The sequence below is a fragment of the Orycteropus afer genome, unplaced genomic scaffold (genome assembly GCF_000298275.1).
Source record: "Orycteropus afer afer isolate SDZICR_OR568_19922 unplaced genomic scaffold, OryAfe1.0 scaffold00286, whole genome shotgun sequence".
Classification (NCBI taxonomy): Eukaryota; Metazoa; Chordata; class Mammalia; order Tubulidentata; family Orycteropodidae; genus Orycteropus; species Orycteropus afer.
In genome coordinates this window covers 1977471-1992723 of record NW_006921873.1, presented here as the reverse complement: position 1 = coordinate 1992723, position 15253 = coordinate 1977471, and the positions used below count along the sequence as shown (strand labels likewise).

The 15253-nt window shown below is 39.0% G+C and overlaps 1 protein-coding gene across 1 annotated transcript in view; it reads left to right on the top strand.

The window, feature by feature from the left end:
• Positions 1 to 15253, top strand: part of TBC1D32 (TBC1 domain family member 32) — a 350348-nt gene that overhangs the window by 283011 nt on the left and 52084 nt on the right. Inside the window, exon 27 of the mRNA XM_042782292.1 lies at positions 7226 to 7309. Within this exon, the coding sequence (XP_042638226.1) occupies positions 7226 to 7309 (84 nt within the window). The remainder of the gene's footprint in view (positions 1 to 7225; positions 7310 to 15253) is intronic.

Sequence of the window (15253 nt, the reverse complement as noted above, 5' to 3'; positions counted from 1 at the left end):
CTGATCCATTACTGGGAAAGTTCATGAATAGCAGTGTAACATCATTGTCTGATATAGTACTGAAAGATAAGCCTCTCAGGTTGGAAGGCCCTCAAAATGTGACTGGGGAAGAGCTGCCTCCTCATAGTTGTTGTCGTTGTTACGTGCCGTCGAGTTGGATCCAACTCATAGCAACCCCTCCTTGGGTTTCCGAGGCAGTTGTTGTTGTTGTTGTTGTTGTTGTTATGTGCCGTCGAGTCGGCCCCGACACATAGCGACCCCTCCTTGGGTTTCCGAGGCAGCAGTACGGAAGTAGGATTGCCCAACCTTCCTTCCAAGGAGTGGCTGGTGGGTTCGAACCGCCAGCCTTCTGGTTAGCAGTCAAGTGCTTTAGCCACTATGCTATCAGAGCGCCTTCTGAGGCAGTATCACTACGGAAATAGATTGCCCAACCTTCCTTCCAAGGAGTGGCTGGTGGGTTTGGACTGCCAGCCTTCTGGTTAGCAGTCAAGCACCTTAGGCACTACACTACCAGAGCTCCCCCTCAAAGTTGAGTTGACCTTAATAACACGGATGCAGTAAAACTTTTGCAACCTTCATTTGCTGATGGAGCACAGCTCAAAATGGGAAGAAACAGCTGTATTCATTGATAATCAGAATGTGGAATGTCTGAAGTATGAATCTAGAAAATAGGAAGTTGTCAAAAGTGAAATAGAACATGTAAAAATTGATATCCTAGGGATTAGTGAGCTGTAATGGACTGGTATTGGCCCTTTTGAATAGTCTACTATGCCAGGCATGACAAATTGAAGAGGAATGGCATTGCATTAATCATCAGAAAGATCTATCCTGATTTCAAGATCCATCCTGAAGTACTGTGTCCATGATAGGATAATATCCATATAAGGAAGACCAGTTAATACTACTGTTATTCAAATTTATGTACCAATCATTAAAGCCAAAGATGAAAAAATTGTAGAATTTTACCAACTTCTGCAGTCTGAAACTGACCAAACATGCCATCAAGATGTGTTGATAATTACATAATTACATTGGAATGTGAAAGTTGGAAACAAAGATGAAGCATCAGTAGTTGAAAGATACGGTCTTGGTGATAGAAATGATACTGGAGATTGCATGATAGTATTTTGCAAGACCAACAACTTATTCATTGCCAATACCTTTTTTCAATGACATAAATGGCAGCTATATATGTGGACCTCACCAGATGGAATACAAAGGAATCAAATAGATTACATCTATGGAAAGAGAGATGAAAAAGCTCAATATCATCAATAATAATAGTAGTAATTGTGATAAAAAACAGTGTGGCCATGCTATTAGAACTTAAAGTTCCTAGATCTTCACTATAAATAGTTTTTAAGGTTGAACTTTATAATCTATTAATACCTACTTGTCTTAACCAAAAAATAAAATAACAGGATCCAGTCTATTGATAATAGCTGATCCCCTTATTATCTTTAAAATCTCTGCTAGGGTGGCATCAGAGGAGGTCTAGAGGAGAGTCAGGACTTTTCCACTACCCCGCAGTAATGCAGCCACACCTCAGCAGTCTCAGTGGAGGCCATGTGGGGAACAATAATGAGATACCTCTCTCCCTCTCAGCTAAGATGCTATCACCAAAAACCTAGTGGGGAGCCAGAACTCCGTATCACCTAGCAATAACAAGAAGTTCCATCTCCCTCTCAATAGAGGCCAAGTGAGGAACCTGGACTTCCAATATACCTGACAATAATGAGCATTACTTTCCTTCCCTTGTATGCCAGAGAGACACCACCTAAAGCAGAATATTTAGGTAAGATGGAGACTCTCACCACATAATACCTTAAATGTCCAGGTTTCAATGCCAATTCATAAATAGAACCAAGACATTCATAAATTCAATGAGAAAAGAGAATCAGTAGATGTGCTGACACTGAGATGACAACCAAAAAACCAAACCACACTCATAGCCATTGAGTCAATTCTGACTCATGGCAACCCCCTTTGGATTTCTGAGGTGTAAATCTTTATGGAAGTAGATTTCCCAGTCTTCCTTCCATGGAGTGCCTGGCAGGTTTGAACCACTACCCTTCTGGTTAGCAGTCAAATGCCTTAGGCATTGTGCCACGAAAGCGCCTTCCTGAGATGACAAAGATAGTAGAATTATATGGCAAGTAGTCCAAATCCATGGATTCAAGAAGCTGAACAAACCCCAAACAAGATAAACCCAAGGAAATCCATACTAAGATACAATATACTCAAACTTCTAAAAACTAAAAAAAAATCATAGAAAATCTTGAAAGCAGCAAGAAAGAAATAGGGCCTTATCTATAGGGCAAAGACAATGCAAATGGTGGTGGACTTCTCATCTGAAAAGATGGAGGAAAGAAGGAAGTGACAAGACATTACTCGAGTGCTGAAAGAAAATAGCCAACAACCCTGAAATCTGCATCGGACAATAATATTTTTCAGGCATGATGGAGAAATTAAGGCATTATCAGATGAAGAAAAATTTAAAAGAATATGTTGCTGGTACTTCTTGTTGGCTGTGGTTGAATAGGCTCCCAACTCATGAACCCCATGCCCAACAGAACAAAATGCGCCTTTGTCCTGAGCCATCCCCATGATCAGCTGTGGACCATGGGGTTTTCACTGACTGAGTCTTTGAAGTAGATCATCAGGCCGTTCATCCTAGTCTGTTAGTCTGTAGGTTCTGCTCAAACCTGTTCAGTATCACAGCAGCACTCAGGCCCCACTGACAGGTAGGTGGTGGCCGCGCATGAGAGGCGTTGTCCAGGAGTCAAACCCTGAATTCCCCCCTGGAAGGCAAGCATTCTACTGCTGAAGCAGATGTATCCTAAAAGAATAGCCACAGGAAGTTCTCTTCCTCTGCGCCATCCCTGCAGCTTCCTCAGAATCTGTAGTTAAGGTACAGAGAAAACAATGACTATGAACTACATGAGAACATTGAGAAGAATAATTTGACTGACTATTCTTAATAATAATTTATATGAAGAGTAGATAAGGTTGAATGACCTAAGATTGTAAAGAGCTTAAAACTCATTAGAGGAATTCTAACTTCATAGGCTAGGGAGATGAAAACCATGATAAGTTCTTTTTTCCTTTCTTTCACATAATGGAAATCATGATAAGTTCTTGAAGAAGCAAGTGTTCAAGGAAGAGCTAGCTGGTGGTTACATCAGGATGATTGATAGGGGGAAATTGAATTCTGTTGCTGTAATTTTCATGTGATTGAATAATATACTAGCTTTAATAAAAGATTAAAAAATGAATTACAGAAGTAAATACAAGAGAAATTTCAATGTTTATAAACATTGAGCTTCCTAATTTTTGAACCAGCTATTGTTAAAATGGCAAGCCAAGGTAGAAAGCAGAGTCACTGCCCAGGTATTCCTAAACAAACCACCTTTTACTTTTCTTCCTAGCAGAAAACTCATGTCCCTGTATTAGTATGTAAATGTTAATAATTTTGGTTTTCTAGCCTATTAACGTCATATACCAATCCCAGGGAATAGGTATGATTAAAGAAGAGAAAACCCTCTAATTTAAAATCCTTTGTAGAAACTCAAGGCTTGTCTTTTAAAATAAAAAATCTCACTTTAGACAAAACTATCTCTTTTTAAAAAAATTTTTATTGTGATTTGGGTGAAAGTTTACAGAGCAAATTCATTTTCTGTACAGCAGTTCATACACATTTTGTTTCATGACATTGACTACAGTTTCCCATGGTGTAGCAGCTCTCTTCCCCCCACCACCCTGCAGTATCCTTCCCTGTGTCCTTCTTTCCTATGCATTCCTGCCCCATGAGCTATCTTCCTGTGCAAATACTGCCCTTCTGTTCTCCCATGATCGATGGTTCTAAGGAATGTATCTACTTGATTTAAATGTTCACTCTATATGCCTATCTGTTGTTTGGCTGGAAGCCACGGGAGTGAGTTTAATTCCAGACCTGAAGGGTAACTAGGGGCCACAGTCTCAGGGGTCTTGCCGGGCTCTATCAGACCAGTAAACTGGATCTTTTATATGATTTTGAATTTTGTTCCACATTGTTCTCCCACTCTGTCCAAGGTCTCCTGCACTGATCCCTTTCCAAGTGGTTGACAGGGGTAGCCAGGCACCATCTAGCTCTTCTGGTCTCGTGGTTATATAGGCTGAGGTTCACACAGTCCACTAGTCCCTTGGACTACTTGTTTCCATGTACTTTGTATTTTCTTCATTTTTCTTTGCTCTGGACAACCCATTGTTACATTTAGATGGCCGCTTGCAAGCTTGTAAGACCCCAGTCACTACTCACCAAAGTGGGATGTAAAACAGTATTGTGTGTTATGTTATGCCAATTCAGCTTGATGTCCCCTGCAACCATGGTCCCGAGCCCACAGGTCCAGCTACTCTCTTCCTCAGTGTGGTTGGCTATGGCTAAGAAGTTACCATAAACTTTGCCCCATGTTAGCTCTATTGTATATATGGACATTGTTACAGCACATACAAATACGTATGTAGAAATATTGTCTGCCAACCTTATATATAAAAACTCACTACCTTCGAGTTGATTCCAACCCTTCCTTGGGTTTCCAAGGCAGTATCGCTGCGGAAATAGATTGCCCAATCTTCCTTCTGAGGAGTGGCTGGTGGGTTTGGACTGCCAGCCTTCTGGTTTGCAGTCAAGTGCTTTAGGCACTACACCATCTGAGCTCCTGTCATTCAGCCTGTCCAGCCATCTATTTACCCATAGATTAGTGTTTGTTATCACTGATAACACAATATTGTATGTGTAAAATGGTTTATCTTTGTTGTCTGTGTACTTCTTGTGTACCCCTCTGTGTCTTCCTTTTCCTTAGTGTTATTATTGGTCACTCACTTTTAGTACTTTGCCATTCCCTTCATAAAGAAAACAATCTTCTGTAGTTTACTTTCTGGATAGTAGTAATTTAGAGTTAATTTATTTTAAATGTTGAGAATTATTTCATGATATGAATTAATTGCCTTGAATTATAGATGATGGAATATTCAGTCAGTTGGCAGTGAGTGAGGCTGTTGGTCATACTGAGATAAACAGCCACTCTGTAACTATGCAGTTCAGCTATACTTGTAGTTGGTTAGTTAGAGAGATTTGCTAATGAGATCGGAGTCATGGGTTCAACTGCCAAACATGGATTCATTTTTAGCATTGTTCCATGACTGCAGCTTTATCTCTCAAATGATTCAGTTAATATAAATCATAGTTAATGCCCTAGATATTATTAGGATACAGTTTTACAAGTTGACTGAAACTTACTCACAAAACATATAAACCTATCAATTACTCTACAGATAAACTGAATATTTCACAGTGTATCCACATAAATCATACACACATGCACACACACTTATAATGGGAGGAAATGGTGAAATTATATGAAAAAAATTTTGGCATAGCATGCCCATGCATACCTCTTGCATGTCTCATGACATGTCGGAAGTTAATTTTGACCTCAATTACCCTCCTTCTATAGTCCAAAAATGTTACTTTTGATCACATTTGTATAGTAAAGATACAATCTACGGTCAAGAATTCATGCGTCAAGTTGGTAGTACCCCAGTAACAGGAAAATAAACAGTTGAAACTGCATTTCTCTGGGGCAGTTCATGACAGGGCGAAGAGCAGTTGAGTTCCTTGCAGCCAATCTACAGGACTGCAACAGTCCAAGTATGGGCTGATCTCATGGCAGATAGGGGCCATTGCCCATATGCACCCACATCCTGTATTGCTGCCTCCACATGAAGCTGGGCAGCAGGATGATGCAGGTACGAGTCTGTACTACCCTAGCCTTGTGGGAAGCTCAAGTGGCCAGTCAGACTCGTCCAAGTGCGGAACGTGTGACCCCTCTGCATCCATAGCTCTCCCACCAGCCCTCCTGCATTTGTGTGCATAGGAGATTCAAATGGCCAAAGCATGGTGGCCACCAGCTATGCGGTGGGGCAAAATGCAGAGGCTGCAACATGCCAGCCTTGGCTTCTGAGTGGCCTCTCTGGCCCAAGGTGCACAGACCCATGCACTTCCTGTGCTGTAGCTGGCTATTTTGGCAAGGACTGTTTCAGCACACAAAAAGGATTTCTTTCTGCATCAGAGAAAGCAATTTGTAGGGTGGAAAAGGAATCCTGCCAGGTGAGGGGCTGCTTAGATACTGGGAGTAGGCTGGTGAGGGTATGCTACCAGGAACCAAACTTCTGCTTTGTCAGGCACCAAGATAAAGATTTAACATTAAATTTGTTGGACAGAAAAAAAAAATGAAATGAAGTCATCAACATGTTAAAAAAAATTGGGATAGTGCACTTATGAAAACACGCAGGTGGTTGCATGGTATGCAAAAAATGTATAATGTGTGTGCTATTTGTGTAGAAATACAATACTCATTTTCAGTGAAAACAACAAATGGAAAAAAACAAACCCTACTTTGTTGCATATTAATTATAATCCAACTGGTTATATCCATTCTTGGGATAATATGTGCAAAGACAGTAGTATTATCTATGTGACATTATCACACCAACCTGGAAAAGAATAATTTTGTCACTTCTAAGCCTGTGAAAAAGGGAAAGGCCCTCAACAAGGTGGTTTGACACAGTGACTGCAATGATCGGCTCAGGTACAGCAAGGATTGTGAGGCTGGCACAGGACCAGGCAGTGTTTTGTTCTGTTGTACATAGGGTCGCTATGAGTCAGAGCCAACTCGATGGCACCTAACAACAACAAAGCCAGATACGGCAAGTTTACTTTTGATCTGGTTGCCTTGAACTGATAACATCAGGTAAAAGTGTATAAAATACATAATATGTACTGGTTTTGAAAAGGACATGAGCTGTGCCTCGATCCTTGTCATAGAGTTCACATCTTTTTTTTCTGTATGTGTGAATACTGATAATAAGATATTATAGCCTAATTAGTGATAATTTTCTTTTTGAATTAAATCATTTAGAAAATTCAAAACTAATCGCAGAGGATCTAAAGATAGCAGATGATTCTTTTCCAGTTTTACATTGCATAGGTTCTCAGTGAAGCTATTAAAATTTACTTTAAATCTGAAATCTTATGAATACCAAAATGTTGTGTGTTTTGAATGGGACCCCCTTAGAATAGAACTGTGATGAAGTTCAGTTAACTTTTGTTTTCTGGTGTGTGATGTAGGAATGTAATACCACATGTTATTCTTGACCTTTAATATCCTAATTCTATTTATTACAGCTTTGGTAGAATTACTGGAAAAATTTGTATTTCATCTTTCAGAAACCTCATCTGAATGCTACTTCCCTTCAGTGGAATATGCAGGTACATTTTAATCAATTTTCAAAAATACTCAATGTACAATTAGATAATTTTTCATAGATTGTGTAATTGTATTACAAATATACACAAGTTTATTCTACTTAAAATTTCTCACTTGGTGCCACATGTGTTTGAGATATCCTTCAGTCTCTCTGAAAATTCCTGGCTTTCCTCATAACTCTGATTTCTTCTTAAGCTGTTGTTATCTTCTCTTTTTTTTCCTGTCTGTCAAAAGTCCTCCACTATTCTGATTTCATGTAATAACCCCATTGATCACATCTGCTCATACCGATTTACCTATTCTCATATATTGATGACTTCCAAATCTGCGCCAAGTATCTATTATAAACATCATTCTCCTATTCCCAGCCACCTAATAGGTCAATGAGATGGCATCAGTGGTTCACTGGGAGAGTTCTGACCTTCCATGCAGGAGACCCAGGTTTTTTTCTGGCTAGTGCCTGCTGCACAGCCATCACCTGTCTGTCAGCAGAGGCTTATGTGTTGCTAGGAAGCTGAACGGGTTTCAGGGGAGCTTCTGGACTAAGGTGAACTAGGAAGAAAGGATTGGTGATCTGCTTCCAGTAATCAGCCTGTGAAAACCATATACATCACAAGGGTCTGATCCACCACCAATCATGGGAATGATGCAGGACCAGGCAGTATTTCATTCTGTTGTACATGAGGTCACCATAAGTTGAGGACTGACTCAGTGGCAGCTAACAACAACAATAGGTAAACATTGCCCCCATTGCACAGAGCACCTCAAATTCAAAGTGTCCAAATATGACCTCAATGCATCTTACCTCATTGCTATATGTTTTCCTTCAGCATTGTGTGTTTGGGTAGGTCTTCTACACCACATTTCCTTCCCAGTCACCAAATCCTATATATTCATCTTTACTATTTATTTGATTGGTTCAGGCCACTGTCACCTCTTGCCTAAGGTATTACAATAGCTTCTTAGTTCCTTTTCAAAAGTATTCTTCACACTGCTGCCAGAGTCACCTTTGATATGCAGTTCTGACCTAGTCATCCCCTTATTCCTTAGAAGCTCACCACTGACCACTATATAAAGCCTAAGCTTCTTACCATGGTATCCAAATTCTTATGTTTTCTTGCTCCTTCCTTCATTTCTAGCTAGCATCATTGCTTTCCTATCCATGCCTTAAATTTATTTTTTATGAACACTAAATTATCTACATTGCCTCCCACACTCATTCACTTATTTAACAAATAGATGTATTTGTTGTCATCCATAGTATATATTGGGAGCTCTGGTGGCATAGTGCCTAAGGCATTTGACTGGTAACCAGAAGGCTGCCAGTTCAAACCCACTAGCCACTCCTTCAAAGAAAGGTTGGGCAATCTACTTCCATAGTGATACTGCCTCGGAAACCCAAGGAGGGGTCACTATGAGTCGGAGCCAACTTGATGGCAATGAGTTTGGTTGATTTTTTTTAATAGTGTATATTAGTTGCTATTTCCTAGTACTTTTCTAAGCTTTGGGACATAGCAGTGAGCAGAATAAGGAAAAAAGAAAAAAATCTTGCTCTTATAGAGCTTATCTCCTGGTGAGAACATAGACAGTAAACAAATAAGATAAAGATTCAGTATCTCAAATGGTATGGTAATGGATGACTAGATATGTACAGCAAGAAAAGTGGCTAGGGAATGCTAGTTGGGGATAAGAGTTGAAATATTAAATAGTAGATGTATAAGTTTCATTGATAAGGTGATTTTTTGAACAAAGACCAGCAGGTGAAAAAAGCCAAGGTATGTGGTTATTTACAAGAGAAGAGAATTCCAGTAAGTGGTCAGCAAGGAGATTAGTATTGCTTGGAGAGTCAAAGCAAAAAACCAAACTCACTGCCGTGAAGTCTATTCAACTCATAGCAGCCCCTCCTTGGGTTTCTGAAGTGCTGTCTCTACGGAAGTAGATTGCCCAACCTTCCTTCCAAGGAGTGCCTGGAGGTTTGAACCGCCAGCCTTCAGGTTAGCAGTCAAATGCCTTAGGCACTACACCATCAGTAGTGAGAGGGAATAATTGTCCGTGTTAAAGTCAGAGAGGAAATGGTGAAATAAGGTCTTGAAAGTCATTTTGGAGTTTGGAACATAGGAGTGATATACTCTGATTTACATTTTGAAAAGATCACTAGAATTGTCATGTTAAACAATGACTAAGGAGGACTAACTGCTGAAGCAGTGACCCAGATGAAAGATGGTGATGGCTTGAGTGTGGATGTTAGCAGTGGACGTTCTTGGATACTAAGTATATTTTGAAGATAGGGCCAACGAAACTGAGTAATAGATTGAATACGGAGAGGAATCAAGACTATCTAAGCTATTGGTCTGAACCACTGAAGGATGCAGTTGCCATATAATGAAATGTAGAAGAATAGGGAAAGAATAGGTGGGGAGAGTAGATGAGGGGCTCACTTTCACATGTCCTTTGGATATTTGTTAGACATTTAAGTAGACATGCTTTGTAGATCCTAGATATATGAATCTAGCATTTAGAGGAAAGGTATGAGCTGGAAATACAAATTACCAAATCATTAGCTTAGAATAGAAAGCTAAACAACACATCATCACTTCTTTCTCATATTCTGGCTTATTGCTGCATCTTTCTTTCTGTGGTTAAGCTCCTATAGGATAGTGCTGTTAGTCTATTCCCTGCACCTAAAATGTTGTTGTTGTTATATGCTGTCGAGTTGGACTTGACTCACAGCGACCCCTTCTTGGATTTTCGAGGCAATATCACTACAGAAGTAGATTGCCCAATCTTCCTTATTTGCCAAATAAAAGAATGAATGAATCAAGGAATAAAGAAGGAGGGCTCTATTACTGTGCTAAGGAGTATATTCTTAATACCCAAAAAACAAAACCAAACTCATTGCCATCAAGTTGGATCCGACTCATAGAGACGCCTCTTTGGGTTTCTGAGGCGGTATCACTACGTAAGTAGATTGCCCAATCACAATAGAATAAACAGCTTTAGAGTTCTGAGCAGAGGGTTTATTGGATTCATTTTACCTAAGGAAGATTCATTTGGTTACATTATGAAGGATGAGTTGGAGTGCAGAACTGAACTGTGCCAAAGGTAATATCTAGTGCTTCGGGGGCAGTGAACAAAGAGTGAATGAAGAAAGCACAGAGGTTACATTGATTCGTGGTAGTACATGATGAAGAGGAACTTCCCCACTTTCCTGGAATGATGACGTGATTTTTGCTATTTACTGAAGAAACAATGATAGAAATAAGTCCTACTTATTCAAGATAGATACTGTGTAAATCATAACTTCATATAAAGAAATAGAAAAAAAAAATATTATATATGCTTCTACCCTGGCTCAGCTTATCTTTCTAGCCTTATTCTCTATCACTTCCCAAACATGTCCTGGGCATTCAACTCATGAAACCTTTGCTCCTGCTGTTGGTTCTGGATGGAGCTTTTCCTGCCCATGACACCCACGTGATAATGTCTAGCTCAACCATAAAGTTTTGGCTAAAATGACACTTCCTTCTGACTTCTAAGCGGAACTTACCCTCTGTGCATTTATTGCATTTGCTTTAAACTGTCTTTTTGGCATTTATATTTTATATGATAAACTTAAATTATTCCCCTAGATCTGAAACTTCTTTGTATTTTTAATACAGCATTTGATGTGAGTTTATTTAATTAGCCATGCATGCTGTTATACAAGCATCTCTGTTGTCACAAATATATTTCTAAAGGAATTCTAAATATTTTGATTTTTATAAATATACATATGATCATATACCTAAATATTTACACATAATGACATCTAATGCAAATATAGATAAGGAATAAGAACATAAGAAAATGAAAACAAAGCCATAAGAAGAAAATGCAAAGCAGCAATAAACAAAATGAAAGGAGGTGATGAAAGGATGGAAATGTGTGGAGCACCTCCTGTGAGTCAGGCAGTGTGCTGAGGCACTTGGTGTGCATTATATCATGCAATTCTAATCACTCTCTGAAGTAGCCATAATCTAAAATGAAGAAACTGAGGCACAGAGGGAAGAAAGCAGAGAGATTGTGAAGAAAACATAGAAGAAAAACATTTGTGAAGAAAATTATAAATCTATTAGTGAGCCTGAAAATGTATGTGAAAAAATTACAGGGCTTCATGATCAAGTATGTAAGATAGAGAGTAAATGAATAAGAAGGGCAAGCACAGAGAGGTACAGGCTACAGTAGGTATCTCTTTAGTCTTAAGTATAATAATCGTCAGATTCTACAATTCTCTTTGATATATTGTTCTAATGGGTCATACTTTCTGTAGATAATATAAAATTAAAATTAGGTGTTTGTATTACTTAAACCCTCAAGACCGTTGCTCAGCTTGCATGTATTTACTACTCTCTGTTACATTTCTAAATTATGCCACGTGAGATCTCAGAGGTTGACTGTGTTGAACATATTAGCTGAGCAGATAAACCTTAAATGTGAATTTAAATTCCTTAACGGCTCTAGCTGCACAGCTACTCACAGAAGTGTTAAGAGTACAGAAGAAAATAATCCAGCTCCTATTGATTGATTGTTTAATATTTATTATTGTGATATGTTGAGCTCGTTGCTAATATTGTTTTCCCCCTAAGGGCTTAGGTATCCTCATCCTTTATCTTTTGGGTGGTGGAATAATGATTTGCTATTATAAAGTTTCTCTCTATTTACTTTAAATAAACAAAAGCCATGCTTTGATATAAAAGATGTTTCAAAGCAAATGTTGGATAGATACAGTCAGTGTTTTTTCATGTTTCTTGAAATAAGAAATTGATTGTCTTTTTAAAAAATGACAGCTTTCTAAAGCCTAAGGTAGCTGAAATTGGAATAACACAGTCATCCATCTGTTGTTAGCTCCCTCAGGATTTTAATCCATTATAAAATTTGCAAATCTGGAAAAATCAAATTAGTTTGGTTGTTTATCCCCTTAAAGAAAGAAAAGAAGAACAAACAGATTATGTTCTGCACATTTGCAGTTCGTAAATCTGTACAGGTATCTTTCCAAATCTTAACAGATGGTAACTTTTTTTGTCAGCTCAGTTCCCTGGAACAAGTTGGGCCTCTTTTTTTTTTTCCTATACTGTAATTGCTTCTTTGAAATGATAAATTAAGTAGCCCTTTCAGGATAGTAGATATGTTAATTTTATCCCTTTTCTTTTCACAGTACTAGTTAATCAAAAGGTTGGAAAAAAAGTCAGAAAATTATACATTGTCTCATATTTGACTATTAAAATATAATTTCTTAATATATGTGTGTGTGTGTGTGTGCTTAAATACCTTTTCTACTTCTTCGCATATTCAGAAAATGTGCTGTTCTCTCTTCTACCTTACATTTATAGACATGAAAGTGAGTAAAGCACAGTGCTCAATAATTGCAAAGAAGGGTATAGTATGACAACCCCCATCTGTCAGTTTGTCATATGTGGTGGCTTGTGTGTTGCTATGATTCTGGGAGCTATGGCATTGGTATTTCAAATACTAGCAGGGTATCCTTTGGTGAAAAGGTTTTAGCAGAGCTTTCAGACTAAGGCAGACTAGGAGAAAAGGCTTGGTGATCTACTTGCAGTGAAAACCCTATGGATCATAGCAGAATATCATTCAATATAGTACTGCAGTATGAGTTCCCGAGGATGAAAGGCTCTCAAAACATACAGTGGCTGCCACGATGGATTTTGGCACACCAATGACAGCAAGGGAGGCGCAGGACCAGGCAATGATTTGTTGGTCATACATGGAGTTGCCATGAGTTGTTAGCCAACTAACATATAATATGAACCTGTCCTTAGGAAGGAAAATGACAGCAACATATAATATGAACCTGTCCTTAGGAAGGGAAATAGGTCATATACCTGAAATGGTGAATTAAGTGCATCATAGCATTCCTCATGGTAGGAAATATAGGAATGAAAAGAAACTGATATTTTTCATGTGACTACTCTGCTGGCCTTTCAGTATGCTATTTGTCTTGTGTTACTGTCAAGTGATGGGCTCTGTTGTAAGTGCCACAGGTAACAAAAAAAAAATAAACTCACTGCCATAGAGTCTGTTCGACTCATAGTGGCCCCTCCTTGGGTTTCTGAAGTGGTACACTACGGAAGTAGATTGCCCAGTCTTCCTTCCAAGGAGTAGCTGGTGGGTTTGAACCACCAGCCTTCTGATTAGCAGTCAAATGCCTTAGGCACTACACTACCAGAGCTCCCATGTGCCACAGGTGTTCATTGGAAACCATGATTGATATGGACTGGTGCCATCATGGAAAGTAAGACTAGGAAGCAAAAACAGAGCAGGAGGAGTGGCACTTGTGCTGTGTGCTGGAATAATCAGAGATAAAAGAAATAGGAGAGGTCAGAAGGGACAGTCTCCCAGGCAAGGGTAATTGCATTATCAAAGGCATGGAAAGGTTTTTTTTTCTAATTAACTCTGACCATACCAATAAGGAAATTGAGATTCTTAGAATACTTTGGTCACAAAATACTGAATTTTAGGGAGCGCTGGTGGCATAGTGCCTGAGGCATTTGACTCCTCAGAAGGAAGACTGGGCAATCGACTTCCGTATAGATACCACCTCGGAAACACAAGGAGGGGTGGCTATGAGTCGAATTGACTCGATGGCTGTGGTTTTGTTTTTTTTTTTTTTTTGGAAGAATTGAATAAAATGGGTAAATACAGCCACATAATTAAAAAGAAGTAACATAACTTGCAGATTGACTTTGGGGAAGGAAGGACAGAGGAGGTGTACCGACTGGTTGATTTCGTTGGGTCCTAAGAGTTCTCTGACTATACCAGAGGTGCAGCAGGGCTTCAGTAGCAGCAGTAAACAGCCAAGCAGTAACTGCTTCTCCAACCATGGCTTTGTCCTCCAGTGGAGAAATTTTTTACTTTTCTGAAAATTTATTTTTTTCCACACCATTAACCAAGTGCCTGGCGGAAGAGATTTCATTTCCTCTCCTGCTGATCTGTGTGCTGGCTTTGGAGCCCAGTAGAGCAGAGTGCAGCACCAGAACATGGTCCACTGTGAGGACACTGCTCAGCTCACTTTGTTCCACTTATAATTGAAATGATTACTTTTAATAATTTAGTGATAATGCTACCTTCGATTAAATTAAGTGTTGTTAAATAAGTGGGGTAAATATCCTAGCTGTCATTGGGTTGACCCTTTTTCAATAACTTACTTTATTATCTTTTTCACAGTGACTATAGTGGTGGTGGGGAGCTATATCTTCCATTTGTTGAAAAGAAAATATCTTTAAGTCTAAATCAATTTCATTGTTTGTGTTTTTTCTAGTTGCTTTGTTGCTATTCAATGGATTTCTGTTCATTCATGCATTCATTAACTCATTCACTCAGTGTTTATTAACCATCTATTATGTCTCTACTCATTTTGTGTATATTTCAATAAATCACTGATTACCAGTCACAGATATACATAAGAATCCCCTTCAGACTTCCTATTTTTAATCACTGAATTTTAGATTATTCATTTTGCCCCATCAGTTGCCCGGAAACCATTCTACTTGCCAAATTGGCCTACTATATATAGTAAGTACAGTTTTAAAATGGAGAGCTCTCCTTCAATTTGTACCCCTTAACTATTTTCTTCTTCATTCCTGCTCCAAGAAACTTTCATTTCTTTTTTTCCCTCCCTGGAGGATTTTACTTATGGTGCAGTACCTAAGGCATTTGATTGCTAACTAGATGTTTGGCAGTTCAAACCCATCAAATGCTCTGTGGACTGAAGATGGGGCAATCTACTTCCAAAAAGATGTACTGTCTCAAAACCCAGTGGGTTTCGATTGCCCAGTTTTCCTTCCAAGGAGTGGCTGGTGGGTTTGAACCATGCCTGCTGATTAGCAGTCAATTGCCTTAGGCACTACACCACCAGAGCTCCCATGTGCCACAGGTGTTCACTGGAAACC